The 21,985-nt window shown below is 30.3% G+C and overlaps 2 protein-coding genes across 6 annotated transcripts; one reads left to right on the top strand and one right to left on the bottom strand.

Annotated features, from left to right (window-relative positions):
* Nucleotides 1-17: 17 nt before the first annotated feature.
* ROPGEF8 (RHO guanyl-nucleotide exchange factor 8) lies at nt 18-3,236 on the bottom strand. Its single transcript, XM_011045191.1, has 7 exons — nt 2,743-3,236; nt 2,407-2,523; nt 2,133-2,284; nt 1,922-1,996; nt 1,561-1,833; nt 1,161-1,481; nt 18-1,067 (listed from the first exon to the last, which is right to left on the bottom strand). Exons 1-7 carry the CDS (start codon nt 3,053-3,055, stop codon nt 672-674), a joined length of 1,647 nt encoding a protein of 548 aa, XP_011043493.1. The 5' UTR covers nt 3,056-3,236; the 3' UTR covers nt 18-671.
* An 11,964-nt stretch (nt 3,237-15,200) lies between these two features.
* LOC105138939 (uncharacterized) lies at nt 15,201-20,251 on the top strand. Of its 5 annotated transcripts, none has more exons than XM_011045189.1 (7): nt 15,201-15,669; nt 15,794-15,884; nt 16,063-16,153; nt 16,264-16,302; nt 16,418-18,307; nt 18,534-18,678; nt 19,277-20,251. In XM_011045189.1, the coding sequence occupies exons 5-7, from the start codon at nt 16,421-16,423 to the stop codon at nt 19,912-19,914; spliced, it is 2,670 nt and encodes an 889-aa protein (XP_011043491.1). In that variant the 5' UTR covers nt 15,201-15,669; nt 15,794-15,884; nt 16,063-16,153; nt 16,264-16,302; nt 16,418-16,420; the 3' UTR covers nt 19,915-20,251. The 5 variants fall into 5 exon arrangements, with proteins under 5 accessions (XP_011043491.1, XP_011043488.1, XP_011043490.1 ...); XM_011045186.1 differs by having other exon boundaries at nt 16,251-16,302; XM_011045188.1 differs by having other exon boundaries at nt 15,735-15,884; nt 16,251-16,302.
* Nucleotides 20,252-21,985: the final 1,734 nt, after the last annotated feature.

The following is a 21,985-nucleotide window of genomic DNA, read 5'->3' as shown; positions in this document are numbered from 1 at the left end:
ATAAATATAAGATAGGAGGATGAAATAAAAGAAAAAAAAAATCAGTGACCAAAACTAAATAAAGATAGAATTCTCGCAAATCAAATGGAAAGTAGTGTTTTTTTTTTCACTTTGTTTTAATATATTAGAGAGAGAAAATAATGCAATGTGAACTAACCCAAGTAACTACGTAAGAAAAATGACGAACATGAAAAACTGTAAACAAAAACAAGCAAATACGCGTTCAGTTACTTTCTCCTAGTTGATCACGTCCTCTGGCTATCTTAACTGATTAACTTTTAACTTTCTTGGTCGATCCCTTCCTATTTTCTAGAATCGCGTTTCATAGTCAGTCTAAAATGAAAATATAAAAGGAATCCATACGTAGCTTCAAGCAATCTGGAGAGCATATGTCAGACTGAGAGTGGAAAGGAAACCAGAATAGAGTGAACTGAGTATAAGACGAAGCTGGGTTAACAAGTGCATAAGAAACCTCAAATGCATCGCACTCATTGATTACATGCTGAGACTTCCTTCATCCTGCGTTTCGAAGGGAGGACTAACCAAACATTGTACTCCTACTTGGGCCTGGTTATCTACATTTCACAAATCAGGCTCTCTAACTAAACCTCTCTACTGTTTTCTTCCTCTCTTTCTCGGCTTTCTGTTGTTCTTTTCTCCTTTTATGAACTTTAGAGGAACTGTCGAGCGGTGGGGCTTCTCATTCCACTCAGGTTCTCAAGCTTTTCTAAGTAGGAAAACCTCTTGGGGGTTGTATCTGTTTTGTCCTTGATCTTGTCCTGTTCTCCTTTGAAGCTGTTCTCCATGTTGTCTGTTGAGGTGGTTTTATTCATGTTGGCCTCTCCCAGATCTACTTTCCATCCCATGAAATCCGAGAGTGTCTTTGATGTTGGCGTCTCTGCAGAAGTCAAATTGTCCAGCTCTTCATCTGGCTTCTGATTGGACTCTAACTGTGGACTTCGTGCAAGGGAATCAGCATACAGGACATCCTCAATCTTAGACAAGATCGCGTAAGCCAAGCTTTCTATTATCCTTGAATAGCTTTCTAGAATAGCCTGCCCTACATCCTGAAGAGAAGTACTAAAACAATGTCAGTTTCCGAGCTCCTGAAGAAATATAATCAGAAAACAGATTTCAGACGTAATGATACATGTCCTTGCCTTGTTATATTGGATCTTGCTTATATCTAGTGATGATTGTGAAATTCCTGGAAACCGCTGTTTGAGAATAAGTAAGATTGTTTCTGCCCTCTCTTCAAAGAGTTCTCGCTTCTCCAAGCTCACGGCTGAACCCCAGGTTGACTTTCCATCCTTTTGGTTCATCTTTCTCTGCCAAATCACGATAGAAGCCTCGATCCTGTTCTTGAGGTCTAAAACTTTGTGCTCGGTTGACAAGTCCATGGTTGAAAGGAATTGCTCAGGATCAAAGTATTCTACTGTTATGCTCTTGTAGATCGAGTCTCCGAGGCTCGCTCTTCCATTCTACCAATAACACAAAGGAGAAATTAAGCAAATTGTATCAAATTTTAGTAGAGCGCTTGAGCGTATTTCATTCCCATACCTTTGGAAGGGATTCGATGTAGTTTTCAGGAATTTCCATTTCGGATAGTACTTGGGCATTTATAGCCATAGCTGCTTTAAGTACTTGGTTGACAGAATCCTTCTGAAACTGCATCCATCTCCGAGTTACATCTGCTAACCCATTTTGTGGAACCTTGACCGTGGGGATCCACCATTTGTCATCATTTCTTGGTGGAGTTCCTTGCTCTAAATCATCTTCTTCTTTGGAAACATACCAGAATTCATTTTGGCTTCCAAATTGATCTAGGAGATCCTGCATATTGCGAATATGATCAGAAAACATTGCAAGTTCATACAAGATCCTCTCCAATAAGAGAAGGCAAGAAAACCAAAGTACTTACAATGAGGATGGTGTCAAGTTTGTGCAGAGCAGGAATGTTCATTAGCAGATCACTTCTTTGCCGTGTCGTCATGATCTATCAAATCAGAATAAAATATTAATATCTGGCGTATAGGCATACGTGGTTCAGATTAAAAAAATTTCATATGCAATTATGAGTGATGAGAAACAAAGCATACATAGAAATGCTTAAACATGCCCAGAATTCTCACCTCCATATTGATTCCATCCTTGGATTGTTGTGAAGGAACAAACTCAACAATGTGATCTGTTACAGATAAAAGCCAATCGATCTCCTTTCTCCATCTTGCCTTTCTCTCTGGATTCATTGGCTCTAGTTTCTTTTGTTCTCCAAAAACAGATGCTGCATCGTGTAAGAATAAGAATCAAGGAGATGAGTAGAAATAATGGTACAAATATGGCTAGAAATGTTAGTGATGGTCTTTTTATTGGCAGATAAAAGAAACAATTAAAAGAAAAAATCACCAGCAAGGTTTGTAATTGCATTTGATAAAGCCAAAGCTGAAGAGACACCCTTTCCACCTCCTGACATATCTTCACCCAAAAGCAGCTTTGCAAACCTTTCCTTCATCAGTTCCATGTCTGTACAAAATGCAAACCAAATTATACGTAACAAAGAAAGAACATCATGATCTTCGAATCTTTTCACAAAAACAGATTCTCTTTCTCATAGACTGTTCAATTTGTGTAGTGATAGCATCTGATTAATCTGACAAAAAATGGCATAATCTTTTTCAAAACAATCATAATATTATTGAGCGATGAAGACAGAAAGAAGAGAACTATACGTGATGTATGTACCTGATAAGAATTGCTTTTCTTGACGAGTTGGTGTCTCAGGAGCTGCGCAACCATGACCATCTGTACGAGAGGCCTTCACTGGTCCTCGTACACGATTAAGTGGACTTCCAATATATTGGCAGCCGCCAAGGCGTTCTCCTACAACTCTAGGAACAATGTAACTCCTTGATTGATTAACATCATCTCCATCGCCTGCATTATTTTCAAGGTTGAAGCTCTGAACCTGTCGCCCTGGAAGCTGATCGAACATCTTTGTGGGATTGGGATACTTGATTTTCAGAATGCTTTGTTCACGACTCAATGCTCTAACCATAATGAATCAAGTGTTATCTTCAACGATCAGCAGTGAGAGAATGAAAACATGATCATTGGCAAGCAATGCTGCAAAATTCTTATCGAAAGAGAAAAGGGTTTTCGATCTCTCTTCTTTTCCGGAATAGCGGTGTTGGTTTTATTTTGAAGGGATCTAGGAAAAAAGATAAAGGTGGTTACAGGCTTTCAGTTGAAGAGGAGAGGAGGCTGTTGAGTGGTTGTTAGTTAAGTTTTATGTCTTTCATAGGAGAGAATGTGGGGTGCATGTCTATGTCTGTTCGATAAAATCTAAAAAAAGCAAAAGAAAAAGAACTGCGGTCGGTGTAAGGAAACGAGGCTACTTTGAAAGGTCAATGATGCTCGGCCACCTACAAGCCCGGGAAGAACACACAAACTGGAGCTAACTTTTGCCATTATTCTGAGGACATCCAGATTTCTACTGCTATGTTCTTTATTAGGTTGCAGCAAATATAGCCTTTTTTCTACGTAATAATAATAATAATAATAAACACCACAAATATAGCTGCTTGGGGAAATAACGAGAAGTTTTGTGCTGCTCCGTTTTATGAGCAGCAAATGACTCCATCACCGATCAATGGCAATGTCTTTCTTTTCTTTTCTTTTCTTTTTTTCACGATAAGAAAACAAATGAAGCATCTAATTGCTAAATTCATGTTTAAATAAAATATAATACTTTATGTAACTCTCACCATATTCATTATTAATTAATTTTATTTCATAAAAATAATGTATTTAATTAATTTACTAAATTATAAGATTTTATATAAGTTGCTTTGCCTTTCACATGTTCTCAAGTTTATAAATGAGCTTACGTACGAGCCTACTCTAAGTTTTAATGAGCCAACTCTAAAGCTTTAATGAGCCAAACTTAGTTGAGCTTAAGCTCATTTAACTTATTTATATAGCAATTTCAAAAAATGTGTTTGAACTTCAAGCAACATACGAGATCAACTTAGCTTATTTATAACCCTATTAATTATTTGGATAAATTAACCCCTCCTAAAATTTTAAAAATACTAGTGATACTCGAACTACTGCCATTTATAGAAAAAAAATTGATAAATTATATTAATCACTCTTTGATTTAAATACAATAATGTTTTAATCTTAATTTTTCATATATTATAAACTATATTTTATAAGAAACAGTTGATGATTATAGCAGTTAAGAAGTGAAACAATAATATTGATCTCATATAAATATAATTAACTCTCATCCTTCTAACTAAACAATCAATCTCAACTGAGATAAAAAAGAAGAGAAGAGAGAGTCAATCGAAACCTAAATTATAAAATTAACTTGATTGAAAAAAGCTCTAATCTCAGTAGAAGAAACCTTAACTTAAAATTTTAAACTAAGGTATGTCATGGAGGGTAATTTTTCTGTTTATCAATAATTTGTGGCATTAGATAGTTTTAGAAGGCTCTTATGATTTGGGTTTCAAAATCAAAATAAAAAACTTACGGTTTGATGAGCAATCATATCAAAAAGGTGTTTTCTTTTGTTACCCATGCAAAGCTCTTTATAAGAGCATATCTTTACATATTTAATTATTTTTTTAATTTTTAATTTAATATAAGACCTTTTAGAAATTTTTTGTTTTTACAGGAAAAACAACTTAGGCATAAACCTAATCCAATAGAGATATATGAAGAAACTCATATAAGGAACGAGGATAGAAAGAAAAGGAAGAAAAGTTTTATCAACGGTAGAGCAAAAGCATTACTATAAGTTGTTTTGGATAATTATAATTGTCTTATTAGAGTTTATTTTCATCATTAATATGAATTTTGGATTTTTACTTGTTTTTTATTTATTTTACAAGATGCATGTAATGTCAACAAGGTTGGAAAACATGGAAAAAACACTTTTACCCACCCTCTTTACAATCTTTAATTATGGTTAAAGACTGAAGCAACTGATAAACCTGATTGGAATCATGTTTATGATATGCCTATGACATCAACATAAGATATAAGATTGTGTTGTAGTTGTACAATATTAGACATACAATATTTTAGTCCATCACTTGTCACTAAGAAGATGGTCAAAAATAGGGTTATGAAATAACTAGCTTTTGAGTTACCTAATATAAAAGTATAAATAAGGGTGAAACTAAAAGAAGAAATAAAAGAATAAATCAAACAAGAAAGTACTAGAAAATGAGAGTAATTACGTGCATATTTGGCTTTACATTCTCTTTCCCCTTCTAGATCTTTTGGTTTAGGATATTTTCCTCTCCCTTTACTTTTTCAGAAATTTTAACATGTTGTTTAAAATCAAATTGTGTACAAAATTCATTTTAATATAATTATTGTGCATGGAATTTAGTTTATAATACTTCATCTTATTTTTTTTTATTGTTGTTATGAGTTTAGGGTTAAAAAAATGCATTTGAGGTTATAACAACTAAACAATATAAAACAATATGAAATACCGAAGAAATCATATTTATGTTGGTAATGTTACTCATATTTCATCGAAAAGTTACATAAAGTCTTGGCATTTCTAACAAAATAGCAATGGAATATTCCATAAAAAATTAAGGTGTATTTCTATTAATGATTTCATCGATAATGGTTGCTCTCATTTCGTTAAAAAGTTGTGGAAGGTTTAGGAATTTCCTATAGAATCTTTGATTTATATATTTCTAATGGAATCGATGATGGAGTAGTTTGTCAGAAATAAAATGCATTTTTAATGAAATCGACGATGAAATAAAATGTCAAAAGTAAAGGTGCATTTTCAATGAAATTAGCGATGAAATAATCCATTGAAAATTAAGGTTGTTGATGGCCATCCTAATGAAAGATGGGTGGTAAAATTTGATTTTTTAACGTAAATATTCCATCAGCATTTCATCAGAAAAGAAAGGTGTTGATAAAAATATTGACACAACATAGTATTTTTCAAGATGTAATGAGGTTAAAATCATACTTGTAATGGGTTGAGAGGATGGGTCATAACAGATTTATCTGATGTGTAATTGTTTGGTATAAGTGTAATTGATGTGCATTTTTTATGCAAATTTTATGTGCATTGACTTTGTATATATGATTAGATGGTGTTATGTTTTATATTAAAGGCTTGTATTATCCATAAAGCCAACATAATATAAATGAATCATCACAAAGCATTGTTTTAAGATGTTGAAAAATGGGTAATAAAATAGCATAATATAAGACTTGGCTTCATTATATTCAAAGTATTTTCAAAATATCATATTTCTCACCATTTTTTATGTATTAACTATTTTTGTTCTTTTTAAGTCAATTATAGATAAATGAACTGCCATTGAAAGTTGTTTTTGGATGTTGACAAAAGAATAATAAAAATAATTAATGATCAACTCTTTTTTTTTAATATAAAAAGAAATGATAATTAACTTGTTATTTAAATTTATATGTTCATGATGATTTTTGTGAATTTATTTTTGAATGTTGGGATATTTATCCTTGATATAACTAGAGAATTTGATATAAATCGAGATAATCTCACTTAAACCTATTGAGTGAATGGTGAATTTTAAACCTATCGTGAACATGATCAAGTTAAATGGTCAAAGCCCAATCAACCATTTTCATCCCCTTGAATTCAACACTCATAATGCAAATGTAAAGATCATGTTATATTGTCGAGCCTGAATCCTAAATTATTATATTACATCTTGTTAATGTTTTACCTTTAATAATAAACACATATATACCAATTTAGAGAAGCTTTTAATATATAGGCACATTAAATACTTTTATTGTAAAAGACAAAAATGAAATACCAGATATTTTAAGGTGATTTTCTTCTTTCTTATTATAAAATTAATTTCTTATATAAAATTTTTAAAGAGTAGTTAGTATTTCTAGTTATCATAAAATAAGATGGCAACTTATTTTTTCTATCTTAACCAATCAATACTAATCAACTCGTTTAGATGTCCTTACAATAATTTTTATAAATGAAATTAAAGTATATAGTATTAAATGAAATTACATAGCAAACTCAAACCATAGGATGTTTAATACTTATCCTACAATTAGATGTTTTAATTTGTTGATATTGTGGTTAAAAATAATAAATAAAGAAGAATTTAACCATAAAAAAAACAATTTTACTAAAAAACATATTTAATAATAATTAATTCATTTATGTTTAATATAGTTAAAGAAAAATCCATTAGTTTCTAAAATATGAATGTATATTTAGTAAAAAGAAAATTATTACAATGTATATAATATAGTTTTGATTTAGAGTGAACAGCATAGTGGCCTAATATGTTTTTTAAAATATCTCTAAAATACTATCATGATGGAGTTTTTTTTATTTTCAAAACATAAAATTTTGATTGGTTATAATTAAAATAACAACATGAAAGTATATAAAATAGCTAGTGTACTGGAAAGAATTTTATATATTTTGAATACAGTAACTTTTTAGGTTTATAAATATAATATGAAAGACATGTCTTGCACGTTCTATAAAGTGTGGCTACCCTTTTCCATTTGTCTTTTTAAAAAAAATTCAAGAATTTTTTTTTTAAATGAGTATATTCTTGCTTATTAAGTTGATTAATATATTTGATTGACATAGTTTAAATCATAATTATACAAAACTTTTCATTATTAATCATCTGTTAATACATTTGGAAATATTTTCTACTCCAAATACGTATGCCAAAACTATATGGTAGTATAATAGTGACTCTTTAAGCCCATAAAATATTACAAATTATTAACAACACACTAGTTTCAAATAAGCATAAAATTGTTTTTCTTTTTTTTTGTACATTTAGGAAGTGATGGGCTGTGTTTATTTTATAAGCATCACTAGTTTTTTTTAGAATATGCTTTTGCAAATATACTATTCAACTATGTTGTATAATTTATATATAAAATCTTTAATAAGCTTTAAGTGTTTAACATGCTATTTGGTAAGCTTTGAGTCTTTATATATCTTCTTTTCTAGAATTTTAGGCATTTTCTATTTTTTTAGAAATTCAAATCTTCATTTTGATTTTGATATTTTTATTAGGATGACAACTTTTTCTTCTTTTTTCATTTTGTTTAGTGCTTTTATTAATTCTACGAGGGAAGCCAAATTTATGAGAAGATTTTGATATCATATTATTAAAGTTTCTAAGGGTTTTTAGAGTTTAATTTGATTGTCAAAATTATAAAGTGTTATTAAAGAACTATATAGATTATGGGTGATTCAAGAAGCTTATTTAATGTTTTTCTAGGGTTTCAGGTGATGCATGGATAGAAAAATAATGAAAAATAAGAGTAACATTATTTTTTTTGAATTAAATTCAATATTTCTAGAAATTCTTTAATTTGTTAAAATGGCTGAGAATTTTTTAATAATATCGTGGCATGTCACAATGTTGATGTTGCATTTAGGATAAAATATCCAATCAAATTTCTTTAAAGTATTGTACTCTTTATACAGTTATGTATGGAAATCCCCATCAAAAATAACCAAAATATTTATACTATGTATGACAATTTGTTTTGGAAAAAACTGATTTTTTGAGTTTTTCTGTAACTTCTAGTTTATTTTTGTGTTTTAAAAGTATTTTTAAAAAAATTTAAATTTTTTATTTTTTATTTCAAATTAATGTGTTTTTAGTGTTTTTAGATCATTTTGATACACTGATTTTAAAAATAATTTTTAAAAAATTAATATATTTTTAAATTAAAAATATTTTAAAAAATAGCCACAATCATGTTTATATAAATAGACAAAAAATAAAGGCATATATGGCATGTAATGTAATAGAAAAATATTTACAATTCTTATACATAGTTGAACTCATTTTGTAACTCTTTTAAATTTTATCTTTAATTAGGATCATTGATGTTTTGCTCTGTACTCTGTATTTTTTTTTTTTTATGCTTAAGCTACTTGCTTTACTAACAAAAGTCACTTATATTTAATTTATTAATACTTTTTATCTAAAAAAACCAAATCCATGTATTTTTAGGGGAATTTAAATGGTGTTGATGTAAGGATGTTAGAATCAATAAAAAAATTACCTAAAATTTATTAATTTGATTTTTTAAAATAAAAAAAATATTTTTAAAAAAATTCTTTCATCTGGATAATCATTCACACCCTGGGTACTCAACATATGCTTCATAAAATGAGCACTTAGATTGCTTGGAATTAATTGAGTCCTCCTTAAAACACAAAATAATACTATAAGATTCTTAATGATTAGTTATAATATTGATAAATACACTAAAATATCATCAAAGATTTTCTTCAAAATAACCCTAATATATCATTCATTAAGACTTGAAAAGTCACCTATGCTTGCTAATCCAAATGTTATAACCATAAATTCATGATGACTTTAAAATGTTTTGAAAGCATTGAAAATGTTAGCTTCACTTATTCTGAACTCATGATTTTTGTGTGACCTATTAAACTAATCTAATATATTATAAATTAGCAGAATGAAAACTTTATATTTAATATTCATCAAATTCAATTATTTATAATAAATTAAAAAAAATCCTTAAAATCTCCTCGTTGTTATTTATTAACAAAACATGAAAGAGAAAATAGCTTATATTATTAAACTATATGTGTTGTCACTCAATTTTAATTTTTGACAACTATCGACAAGTTTAGTAGTATTATTAAAATGAAACTTGAAAGATAGTTTAACTAATGAAATCTTGAGTTTGCTTTTTAATAATAATAAGTTTAAGTTCTTTTCAGAGCTATTGAAAATTTACATAATTATTAACTTCAAAACTCATAAGATTAATTGAGATATATACAAATTAGCCTAGTATACATTCATATTAAATAAAAAAATATTATTAAAATACTTTTATACCTAACATTGATAGACAAGTCATATTCATTCTCCATGTGAGCATCTTCTACTTCGCCATCCTCTTGTTATTCTTGAGCTTTAATTTTATAAAAAATCTTTTGCTTAGAACTGAACTCTTTTCCATATTTTATAACTTTTCTTGGGTTGAATTGAATTTACGGGTTGTTCTAAGCTTTTTCTTAGGTAGCCATTTTTTCCTCTGTGTTTTTTTTTTAATAAATTTTTAACACTTTCAGAGAAGACATAACAGTTCATCCCAATGACTATGAAGATTATGACATTTAAATGCACAGTAGAATTTAGTTTTGATTTATGCTAAAAAACAATATGAAACTAATTATTAGCATATTGACCTAGTGGATTATTTCATGAGAAAAAATTAAATATTTTTAAAATATCATCCTAATCAATTTATTTTATATTTGATTAGCTAACCTTGAAATAACGATATTAAAATACTTAAAATATTAAATATAAGAAGAAAAAAAACTAAATTATTCGAAATTTAAAGTACAACACAAGTCTTATGCACTGCGAAGGACGGCATGTTAATATTTATGAATGATATGTTAGAACATGGGAGACATGTCTTGCATTCTATGCAAAGCAGATTTTCTCTACCATTTACCCGTTTTGCCTATCAGAAGTGCAAGAATTTTCGTTGCCCATAGGATAAATTATTGATTAATAAAAATTATAAAAATATGTTTGGATCATGTAATAATTATTAAAAAAACATAATCATATAGTTAATTGATTTATATATTGATTCTCTAATCAATTTAGACATCCTAATGGATGTAGATAATTTGATTAACTCTCATTTACATCAAAACATTCTATATCACAGTCACTCAAACCTTCACTTTATAATATCATTATTAATGTGAAATAGGACCTTCGATAATTAAAGAAAATATAAAAAATAGAGTCACTCTCTAACCATTTAATTCTTTAAAGAAATTAAGAATTATAAAATATATATTTGCTCTAAATATTTGAATAAAAGATTTGTTATAATAATAAAAAAAAAAAGCAAACTCACAGCATGCTTTTCAAGAAAGAGATATCTTAAGTACCTATTTCTTTTAATTTATTTTATGTAAGTCATCTAATATCCAAATTATATTACAAGATTGTTCACAAATCATTTATTATTGATTATTGTTCATTTAGTTAACATCAAATCCTAAATTAAAAGTATCTCAATAATTTTTTTAATTATTTTATTTATTTACTTGTATTTCTTGATCTTTTATTATTATTATTTATAAAAAATAAAAACTGAATAAAATATCATACTTGATCCACGTTAGTCTCTACCTTGACGAGACTTGAAATTTATTATTGACCGTATTTTTTATTAAAAACATTACAGAAGGCCTGCATCGCTTCTTAAATCTAAGAGACATGTTAACTTAGCCATTTAAAAAATAAATGTAATCAAAACACGATGTTAATTTGATGAAAACTCATAAACTCTTTATTGAACTTGTTTTAGAATTGAAACATATATCAATCCCTAAAAAGTATGAGATACATTTACCTAGATATTAAACTCGGCTTTATAAAAAAAAACATGACTCAACTTGACAAAATAGTATTGATGTTGTTTTCATTCTTTCTTAAAAATAAATATTTACATAGACATGCATACAAAAAAAGATGAATATGTGGTTTTACAAAATAAAAATAACGTTAACATAAAAAATAAAAATTAATAATATAAAAATATATGAGTGAATAGCAACATATTTATTGTTTGCATTTGTTAATAACAAGCCATGTATAAATAAACCTACCATAAAAGAAGAAATGAGAAGGAAGAAGGATTCGACTTATCTTGAGGTTGGTTCCATATGAGGGAGGAGTTGTTCTAACAATAAAGACGGTGCTATGATGGCAGTGAATAGATTTTTGGAAGGTTTTTTTAGATTCATTTGGTTTTTTTCTTTCTCTTAAGTTTTTTATTCTCTTTTTCTTTTTTTCTTCCTTCTTTTCTCTCCAACTTCTTTTTCTTTCATTTTCTTATATTTCACCTTATGGCTCATTTCCTCATCACAAACTTTCTTTTTGTAGTTAGGCATTTTCTCTCTTTAGCCTGACTCCCCTTGTTCCTTGTTTTACCTTTTTATTTATAAGCAATGATGAAGCTTTTAAAACCTTTACTGGTGGAGTGATTGTGGTCGTTAGTTCGCATGGGTTAAACACAGTCCTCCATTATGGTTATAAAACTTTCACCAAATATTTTTGTGTTGGACCGTTTGCACTTGGTTTTGCAGTAGTTTCAGAGGGTTATTTTTTTTATTTATCTTTCTATTGAGCATATAGTACAAATACAGATAAATGAAACTGGAATGTTGTTTGATATTTTGTGGGATGCGTGGGAGAGAGAAAAGTGTGTGTAAAATGGGATAAAAAAATAAAGAGTTGTATAAATGCCATGAAGGGGATTGTTTTGTCCCATGGACCAAAATGATGTCATCTTACTTGTTTTAATGAAAACTAAGTGAAATGTACTATTTCACTTAACTTTATATATATATATATATATATGGAGCAATGTTGTTTCAAAGAGGTTCCTCAATTTGTTTTTTTTTTAATTTGTTTTTTAGATTTTTTTTGGATGAATTTCAACTTTTTTTCTCGATATTTCATTCAATTTTGTTCCAGGTTTCATTAAAATGGTCCCTCAATTTCTCTATTTTTTCCAATTCAATAATTGACTTCTCAATTTTCAATTATTTAGAGAATTTCAATATTTTTCCTTCTAATTCCATCCCTGGTTGTATTTAAAATAGTTCCTGTATATTGATGTCTTTTCTAGTTCACTCATTGATTTTTCAATTATTTATATTCAACCATTTTCTTTTAATTTTGTTTCAAATTGCATTTTTAATATTTTTTTATATTGTTTTTCTGGTTGGTTGGAATATACTTTTTTAAAAGGAAAAAATTCTTTCTTTGATTGAGATTTTTTTTATCATATTTATATATATATATAAGAGTGGTTAAAAAACAAGTTATGATAACTATTTTGAGTAGAAACTCTTTAAACCCACAAAAAGATTGAGGTCACTAAATACCCGAAAATCCATCCTTTATTTCGAGTTTTTTTTCACTCTCCTTTCTCCTTAACGAGACCATCATAGCAATTAGCCATCATTATAATGAAATAATATTTATAGTGATATTTATAGTGTGAAAATCATCTTCCTAGGTTTTATCTTGTTAGACAACAATTTATCCAGGACGCACCGAAGCAGAAGAAGTAAATTGAGGAAATTCTTGTAAATTACATTAAATTCATGAATGGTTTGGCAAGTAGAAATCATTCTAGACTGAGAACTAATGGTAAACAATTTTTTTGTTTTATTTTATTTTATTTTATTGGTGTAAAGAGGTGATGAACGCAGCTTGAGTCTCAAGAAAGAAACTCCCAAATGATCACCAAGAAGATGTGGCTATGCTTCTGTGGTCAAAGTAACACCGAAGCCACGATAAAAATAAATAAATAAATAATGTTCAAGCCACTCACATGTCTTCCCTTTCAAAAGACGTCGGATTCTCTTTCAGCTATGCTCTTCCATGGGGGATTTTTATTTATTTATTTCCAATGTGAGAAAATCTCCATCTTCCCTTAATTTCTTGTTGGATTGCAATCTCTGGCTTCAGATATTCATATCTTTTGAAAGAAATATAAAAAACTTTATGCTTAATTAATTAAAAATATTTTTATCTTTAATTACTAGTAAAATTTAAAACAAAATCCAATTTAGATCTAAGCAAGTCATTAGCTTTATGGTAATTTTACCCGCTAATTAATGAAAGTTTTAAAAATATGATAGTTATTATATTTTAAAATAATATATTTTTTATATTTTTAAAATTAATTTTAATATTATTGAAACAATCTAAAAATATTGAAAAATTTAAATTTTAACTAACCCCGTTAAAATGCAATACCGAATAAACAGCTAAGGGTAGAAATTCGAAATTCAAACTGTGGGCGTCTGTACAATATTTAGATTAATAGAGAAGATGGAATTAATTAGTAACATTTATTATGGGCACGAAAAGTGTTGATACGCTGCGAGACTCGTGTGACTGCATTTAAGGCTGTCGTTTTGGTAGCTTGGCACCCATCATGCCCCCCCGTGAGACTTCAATCGCTTTAGCCGCAGGTAGTAAGCTTCTTTATTAAACTTTACTTGCCTTAATATCTGATCTCGGTCTTTTTCAAATCTCTAAATGTACTCGTTATAATCTTATTGATATAATAAATTAATCTACAATTTAATTATAATTTAATTTAATTTTTACTTTTTAAGTAAAACAACATTGTTTAAACTTGAAATTTTTTTCAAAAAAACTTATTTAATAAATTCATTTAATTTATAATTCAGATCTCTGAATATTCTCAAATTTAAAAATTTTATGAGAAAATTAGAATATAGTTGGTAATTTTACTTTAATGCATTTACACCATGTTATTATTTCATTAGCTTTGCAAAATCAATAATATGAATGATGTATACTGGCTAATTAAGTGTTAAAATAAGAATTTGAAAATCGAGGTTTAAGTCCCATCCTCCTGCAATAAATAAGAACCTTCTTGCTTCATTTTCATAGGTCATTAAATAGGTTCATGGATCCATCGGTAACCTATGGTAATTCAATATTGAAAGTGAATAACTGTTGTTTTCTAAATTATTTTAAAATATATATATTAAAGTATTTTTTAAAAAAATTATTTTTAATATCAATATATTAAAATAATCTAAAATTTTTTTAAAAAATAAAACAAGCATGGATCAAACCCACACCAAATACAATTTATACATCACAGATGGCCTAGAATTGAATATTTGGCCGGCAACTAGTTCATTGATTTCTATCTATGCTATGGACCGCACTAAGATACTGTTTGGCAATGCATTTTAAATGGGGTTAATTAAATTTTGAAAAAAAAATTGTATAAAATTATTTTGTTATTAATATTTTTGGATTGTTTTGATGTATAAAAAATAATTTATTTAAAAAAAAACAATTATTAGTATATGCATGTATGAATACTTCTTAATCATTGTGGATAAAGCCTTGTAGGTCAGCCTCTTTCTGTCTTGTAAAGTAAAATGTTAAAGAAACATTTCAAAATTCAAATGCTTGGGGCAACTTGGTAGGCACAAAAAATATTTAATGGCCCTTTCAGAAAATCAAACCAGGCATAAAATAGTAATTCCTGGTTGCTGGTTAATATTTAGAATCAAACCTACAATTACTCAATCTTTATATTGAAAGTTGTACTGTTCTTCACATTTGTAAACAGCTTCCTCAAATTGTCAAAGTAAGCGGGCTCCAATTTCCAGAGTCCAAACACGACCTTAAGTTTTAGTTAAGAAAAGCAGGGTAAAAAAAAAACAAAAAAAAAGCTGACAACCATGACTGAAGGCAGTTTCCTATCAAGTTCTTATGTGATCTCATCTTCGCACCGTCTTGTTCTTCTGTAGCAATACACGTTCGACAAGAAACCAAGTTGGAACCCCACAAGAATCTCTCAATGATTTTATTGTGCCTTAAGTCCCAGTAAAGAAAAGAGAGAAAAACAGAACAAACAAAACCTTTGACGCTGTCTTTCTCTAGCAATGAAAGCGAATCTAAGTGAGCACACAGGCCACAAAGGCAATGCACCGACTGTATTTGTTCTCATTTTTGGATCTGAGTCTTAATTTGAATGTTCTGCAGCTTGCAGGTGAGAAATAGGAATTCACTGAAAGTGTTTATGATCAGACCTGATCACTGTCGCCTTGCCTGCAGGAGATTGTTTTGCGTGCTTTTCTCTCATCTGGGTTCGTGTATTTTCTCTTGTTTTGTAGTTTTTACATGGTTTATGCGTGGAGGATGAGGAAGAGATAGCTGGGTTGAGGAATGCTGAGAAAGAACAGAAAGAACGGACCAAGAATTTAGGTACTCGCTTGTTAAATTTGTTTTTCTGATATTATAGGTTCCATGTGTGTGTTTATCATTGATGCTCATTATGCCTGCAACATAAAAATGTTACTATATGTTATAAACCAAAAAAAAAAAGGGTCCAATTTTAATGTTTAAGGCTATGAACCTGACCTTTCATTTCATGATCAATCAGCAAAGGTCATTTCGTTGAGAAGTTGCTTAGAAACTATCAGTACTTAATCTCTTGGACTTGCCCTGTAGTTTATGCCTGAAGATTTCAAAAGGAGAATGATCCTTTTCTTTTCTAATGGACATGCTAATTGTTTATTATGGCGGCAGCTGATTGTTTATTCTGTTTGTGTTTGAGCTGACACAAAACAGATTCTGATTGCAAACAATCGTTGAAAAGTTTGGACAGAATATCCAAAACTATGTGAGTATTCTGTTAGAGTTTTTTATTTATTTATTTTTCCCCAACTCAATTTGTCATATTTGGTTGTTCGAGTACCTATAGAATCTGACTTTGTCAAATCAAAATTCTGTGTTAGAATATGTACAGATCATTTGTCACATGTGATGATCCGAAAGGAGTTGTAGAATGCGGGACAATTAGAAAATCCAAGAGTGGTTCCCACAAAATGGAGCATAAGATCATAAGCCATAAAGCACAGAAGAGCTCCAAAGCAGATTTTACAGTCATAGCTGAAAAGAAGGAGCTAGTCTCTAAAGGGATTGCGGAAGAGTATCGCACTCCATCTTCATTTCAACTCCTGGAGGTCTCAAGAGGAGCTCAGAAGCTAAACCAGACGGTCAACTCGTGGTCTAAGGGGTTGAGCTCTGATGGCCAGTCTAAAGATATTGCAAAAGATTTGTTGAAAGGGGCTCTTGATATGCAGGAGTCTCTCCTCATGCTTGGCAAGCTGCAAGAAGCCTCGCATTATATGGCCCAGCTGAAAAGGCAGAAGGAGAAGCTAAAAAGAGGAAAAATTAATGAAGTCCGGGCTGAAATGATGAATTCACATCAATTTGGTGGTCTACATTGCCAGACAGGATTTCAGAGGCCACTGCGTTCTGCTGATGGTTCTTCCAATTATTGCATTGATGAGCTTAAGAAAGCAATCACAGATAGCCTTGGTAGGCATAATTTGCTCCCAAACAGAACCACCCAAGAGAAGACGTACAAAGAGAGGAGAAAGAGGGACTCAGCTTCAGATGTCCCCTCCACAAGCTCAAGCCAGTCATCGGTGGCTCAGTCTAGCAGCAGTCATTCTACTCGCTCCATATCTACAGCAGCTCCTCCAAGGAAGGAAAACAGTCCAAATCTGATTGCCAAGCTAATGGGTCTGGAAGACATGCCATCAAAACCATTGCAAAAACATCCACACAAACAGTTGGATGTTGAGACTGATTTAAGTCGGAGGAGGCCAAGGCCAGTCTTTGATATTGAAATGCCGAAGGTAAGGAAGCCTCAACCCTTAATGCATAAGGTACGTCCAGAGCAAAGAGCACTGAAGGATATTCTTGAAACCATGCAATTTAAAGGACTCCTGAAATGCCATTCAGTCAAAGAGCTCAAGTCCTGTTCCCATCACTCCAGAGAAACGCATACCAACCGGAGGTCTAGTAATTATATTTCACCTATTGTACTAATAAAACCTGGTGTGTCATGCTTCGAATCAAAAGAGGTGCCTGCATCAATGGTTTGGAAAATGGGAACATTGAAAGCTGAATTGATGCCACGAAAAGTTAAGTTAAAAAAAGGACCCGAACCCGATACTAGATCAGTAGGCTACAAAGAGGGGACTTATAGCACTTGCAAAATGCTGCGTAAAACAGAAGTTGATGAGCCTACAAACAAAAGGCTGGGCCAGGAGGAAGGAACTAAGGACCGCAGAGAGGTAGTTGTCATAACAGAAGAAAAAGATATCAAAACAGTTGTCCAGGACGACGTTGCTGTTCGCGAAAACAAAGGGAATGCAGAGCTGGAACCCGAAGAGACTTTAATAAAAACGCTAAGCAAGGAACGAGTAGAGGACCTCAAAGATGCAGTTCCAAGAGCAGAAGAGCAAAGAATTAAGACAAAATTGAAGGGTTCGTCCAAGTTGAAAGCTAGCTGTCCTGTAGCTAACCAACAACAGAAAAAAGAGACAGCTGTGAAAAAGGTAAATAAGACTCAGAGGGTGGATACTGATAGCAGGAAACGGATAGAGACAGAGGTTGTGAAGCCTAAAAATGTATCAAGATCTCAAGAACAAGCCAAGGTAATCTCAACAAAGACAAGAATTGAAAATGGATCAATGACTACAAAGACTCAAGTTACTCAACAGAGCAGTACGAATCAAAAATCCATCTTGAAACACACAACAAAAACCACAGTTCACAGTCCTAAAGATCATAGGCGGAAGATAGTTGCTGAGCCTACAACAGAAAAACCAACTGTATATCTTCTTACATTTCATCTTCATGATGCTAAACAATCTTTCATTTCTGCACTCTTTACAGTCTTACTTGCATAAATGCATGCTCAGCTATTTATATTTTAAACTACAAAAAATAGGGTCCAGATCATGTGTGAGAAGAAAGTTCAAATTTGAAGTTTGGCACATATAATAAGTTTCGAAGATGACCAAGTAATGCTGTGTTATAATGATATCTTTCATGCAGAATGAGGAACTAGGATGCAAAGAAGACGACAAAAAGAAGGGCCACAAATATGATGCTGATCCTGTTTCCAAAGTAACCAACACCCCACTTGCTGATCAACCATCTACGGAGGAGGAAGCAAATGTCTTAAAATTTCATAATGAAGGTAAATTGGTGAACTCCAATTCAGGATCCTGTTAAGTACGGAAATCCTTGTGATCTAAGTGCATTTACATGAGTTTTGCACACGATAATTGTTCATGTTCATGGTCATCTCAACTTATGTTCAGCGTAAACATGTACATTAATGACTGATTCTTTCTCCACATCCACTGATATCGTCACTGAAAACTGGTGTTGGTTGGGGGTAAGGTGGGAATAGATTAGTGATTTCAATCTTAAGAAAAAGAAAACTGCAGGTAAATAGTTGTTTTAACAAGCCTTGTGGTAATGTGGTAAAGGTATCATTCCTAAGAACCTGCTGTCGCTGGTAGGATGAAGCTTATACCAATTATCACCATCCTAGAAATGGTCTCAGGAAAATTATTGTTCTCAACAAGAAGACAGTGGAACCAAGAACTAAAATCAAAAGGCTGTAATAGTGCAATGTGTTCACAATAACTGGAAAAAAAATATTCACAAGGTTATTATACTATTCCTACCTCTAGTATCAAGAATAAACATCGAAACATTTTTGTGTAAATATATAAGTTATTATTTTGTCTGATTGTTCTGTCACATTGATTTTTTTTTCCTCCCTTCAGAACATTGCAGTGACAGCCAGAGTTCTCCCTGCAATCATACATTGGTGACATCTGAACATGAGGAAGTTGCAAAATCTCCTGAAGAAGCCAACAATGATACGGGTCTCATGGGAGGAGATGGAGAAAGTTCCAAAAACGGAATCCAATTGAATGCTTTACTTTTGAGCAGTCCATTGTTTCTCACTCGTGCAGAGGAGCTTTTCGATCTCAATATGAATAGCCTCGAGACCTTTCCAACATCTGGCATCTGCGATTATCGAATAGCCAGCATGGAACTTTCTTTAGATTACGCTAATGAATACATTGAACTTAGAAGCTGTGTAGATTCACAAACAAGGCACCCGCTGTTACAAACTTGTACAGGAGATCCAAGACTTAATCTTTCTTTAGAGGAGCTGGTGGAGGAAGTTGTTAATGGAGCTAAGACTCTTACTAGTTATTGCAAGCTTGGCTTTTACAACCCTCCAGATGAAACGTATGGGATACTGGAAAAAGATATAAGATGTGGATCAGGAGTAGTGAGTGGAACATGGGATTTGGGGTGGAGGAACGGATTTTCTGTGGATGAAGCTGAGCAAACTGTGAATGACGTAGAGAAGTTGCTTATAAGTGAGTTGATTGAGGAGATGTTTACATAATTAGAGCTCTTAACCCTTTATGTTAAGCAAACTCCTCCTGCTTTGCAGGTCTGAGAGGTAAGAATTCAGAAGTTGTCAGCGTGAGTAAGCTAAGCTAGGTAGGGGCTTGCTGTTTATATGGCCATCTAATTAACATACAAACATTTAGGATTTAAGCTAGGAGGTGGTATGGTCATCCAAAAATGTTTTGGGGCAGAAAGACCACCACATGTGACATATACACAAGTAAACTCATGAAACCAAGCTTTTCAGGATAAGTAGTTGATTCCTTGGGTATCTGTCTTGAATCCTGTTGATCAATTTATATGCATTTGCTTTTCTAATGTTGACAAAGGACTATGATTCTTGATTCCTTGTCAAAGGAGAAACTGTAATAATCTAAATTTGGTCTTAATTTTTATAAAATGCATGTCTACAATCACCTATTTTTATGTCAAAAATTATTAGAATTGGATTGATTCATCAACTGTTGTATACAACCATTGTGTTTTGCATTGCATTTTAGAAATTCTTTAAAAAAAATTAAATTTTTTATTTTTTATTTTAAATTAATATTTTTTAATGTTTTCATATTATTTTGATGTGCTAATATTAAAAATAATTTTAAAAAAATAAAAATATATTATTTTAATATATTTTAAAATAAAAAACACTTTAAAAAACATTCATTTCTATTTTATTTTAAAAGCAAATAAATTTCTTTTTAAAGTTATAACTAACACTAATCAAACACTATTTTTAAAAGAAAAAAATTAAAATCAGTTATGCTTTCAATCCATGAAACTAATATCTAGTTAAATTGTTTAATTTGATTTAATCCTCCGTTCAATCCACGATTAAAGAGAGCATGTTCTCTACATGTGATTTTCATGATTAAACGGGTTCCATCTTGATATGAAATTTTTAACTCAAAAACTGATGGCACATGGAGCAACAACTAATAATTGGGATCTATACAATTTATCCTAAAAAAATAGTAAATTAATAATGTTATTAATAGAATACAGTGATCATGAATCCAAATCTGATTTAAAATTGGAAATAATATTAGTTGACTTTTTCTATATTACTTTCGTGCATGTTTATTATTGTAAAAATTTATTAAAATAATTTTTTATTTTTTTTATTGTTGATATTATCATAGTAAAATCATTAAAAAATATAAAAAAATAATTTAATACTTTCTTGTAGTAAAAATGCTTTTAGAAAACACCTAAAAAAAGGCTACTACACTCCCCCTAAATGGGACTTACATGGTCCTCTAGCCTATGTTCACAATTTTTTTATATAGAAAATGAGAAGCAAGTAGATTGCCTAAACTTTCAAGTGAGCATATTAAGATTAATAAAAAAAAAAAACTAAAATAAAAGAGTTGTGTTAAACAGTGTAAAATATTGTATCTCTATATTCATTTTCATTGTAACAGTGAAATGATATATTTTTTTAAGAAAAAAATTTAGCCTAATAATTAGGGATAATACAGACTTTGACTTTTTTTTGCACAATAAATTGACTAGCTTACACTTTAATGAAAAAAAAAAATATGAAACTAGTTTTTAAGGGTTCTTTAGCTTTTCATTGCCTAAAGCATGATAAAATAACTCAAATACTTTCAAATTAAAAAATTATATTTTCATCATGTTTTATATATAAAGTAAGAAGAGAAGTAAATTGGTGTTTTAATATATATAAAATATTATTTAAAATTAAAAAGTGAATGGCACTTGCAATATACATATTAATAATGGAGTATTTATGTGTTTTTCGAGTAGGGCATAACTTGTCGTTTAATTGTCAAATGATAACTTTTAGAGCGGTGTTAGAATCATCTCAGTAGCATCTTAATTCCTAGATAGTTTGTGTGGACAATGGACTTTTGATATAGCATCGATTTCTCATTTTTCTTTTCTTTTTCTCTGTTTACTTTCACGTCTGGCTCTTAATTTTTTCATAGGAACCCTTGTATTTATTTTTCCTTCAAATTTGGTCAATGTTTTTTAATTATTATTTATATTATTGGAGTTATTTATAAATTTAGAATTTATTTCAATTTCATCATCCTTTAATTTTT

This window comes from Populus euphratica, unplaced genomic scaffold (genome assembly GCF_000495115.2).
Source record: "Populus euphratica unplaced genomic scaffold, PopEup_1.0 scaffold135.1, whole genome shotgun sequence".
NCBI lineage: Eukaryota > Viridiplantae > Streptophyta > Magnoliopsida > Malpighiales > Salicaceae > Populus > Populus euphratica.
Note: the sequence above shows the minus strand (reverse complement) of the source record. Positions and strands in the feature narration are given on the sequence as shown.

What these genes read in the sequence shown, in the direction of transcription:
- ROPGEF8 (XM_011045191.1), bottom strand. Translation starts at nt 3,055, where the DNA reads ATGGTTAGAGCATTGAGTCGTGAACAAAGCATTCTGAAAATCAAGTAT. An exon ending in AACTTGACACCATCCTCATT is followed by an intron (nt 1,834 to 1,921) that starts GTAAGTACTTTG and finishes CGCAATATGCAG; the next exon opens with GATCTCCTAGATCAATTTGG. An exon ending in GCAAGATCCAATATAACAAG is followed by an intron (nt 1,068 to 1,160) that starts GCAAGGACATGT and finishes ACTTCTCTTCAG; the next exon opens with GATGTAGGGCAGGCTATTCT.
- LOC105138939 (XM_011045190.1), top strand. Translation starts at nt 16,421, where the DNA reads ATGTACAGATCATTTGTCACATGTGATGATCCGAAAGGAGTTGTAGAA. An exon ending in CTACAACAGAAAAACCAACT is followed by an intron (nt 18,308 to 18,533) that starts GTATATCTTCTT and finishes TCTTTCATGCAG; the next exon opens with AATGAGGAACTAGGATGCAA. An exon ending in CTTAAAATTTCATAATGAAG is followed by an intron (nt 18,679 to 19,276) that starts GTAAATTGGTGA and finishes TCCTCCCTTCAG; the next exon opens with AACATTGCAGTGACAGCCAG.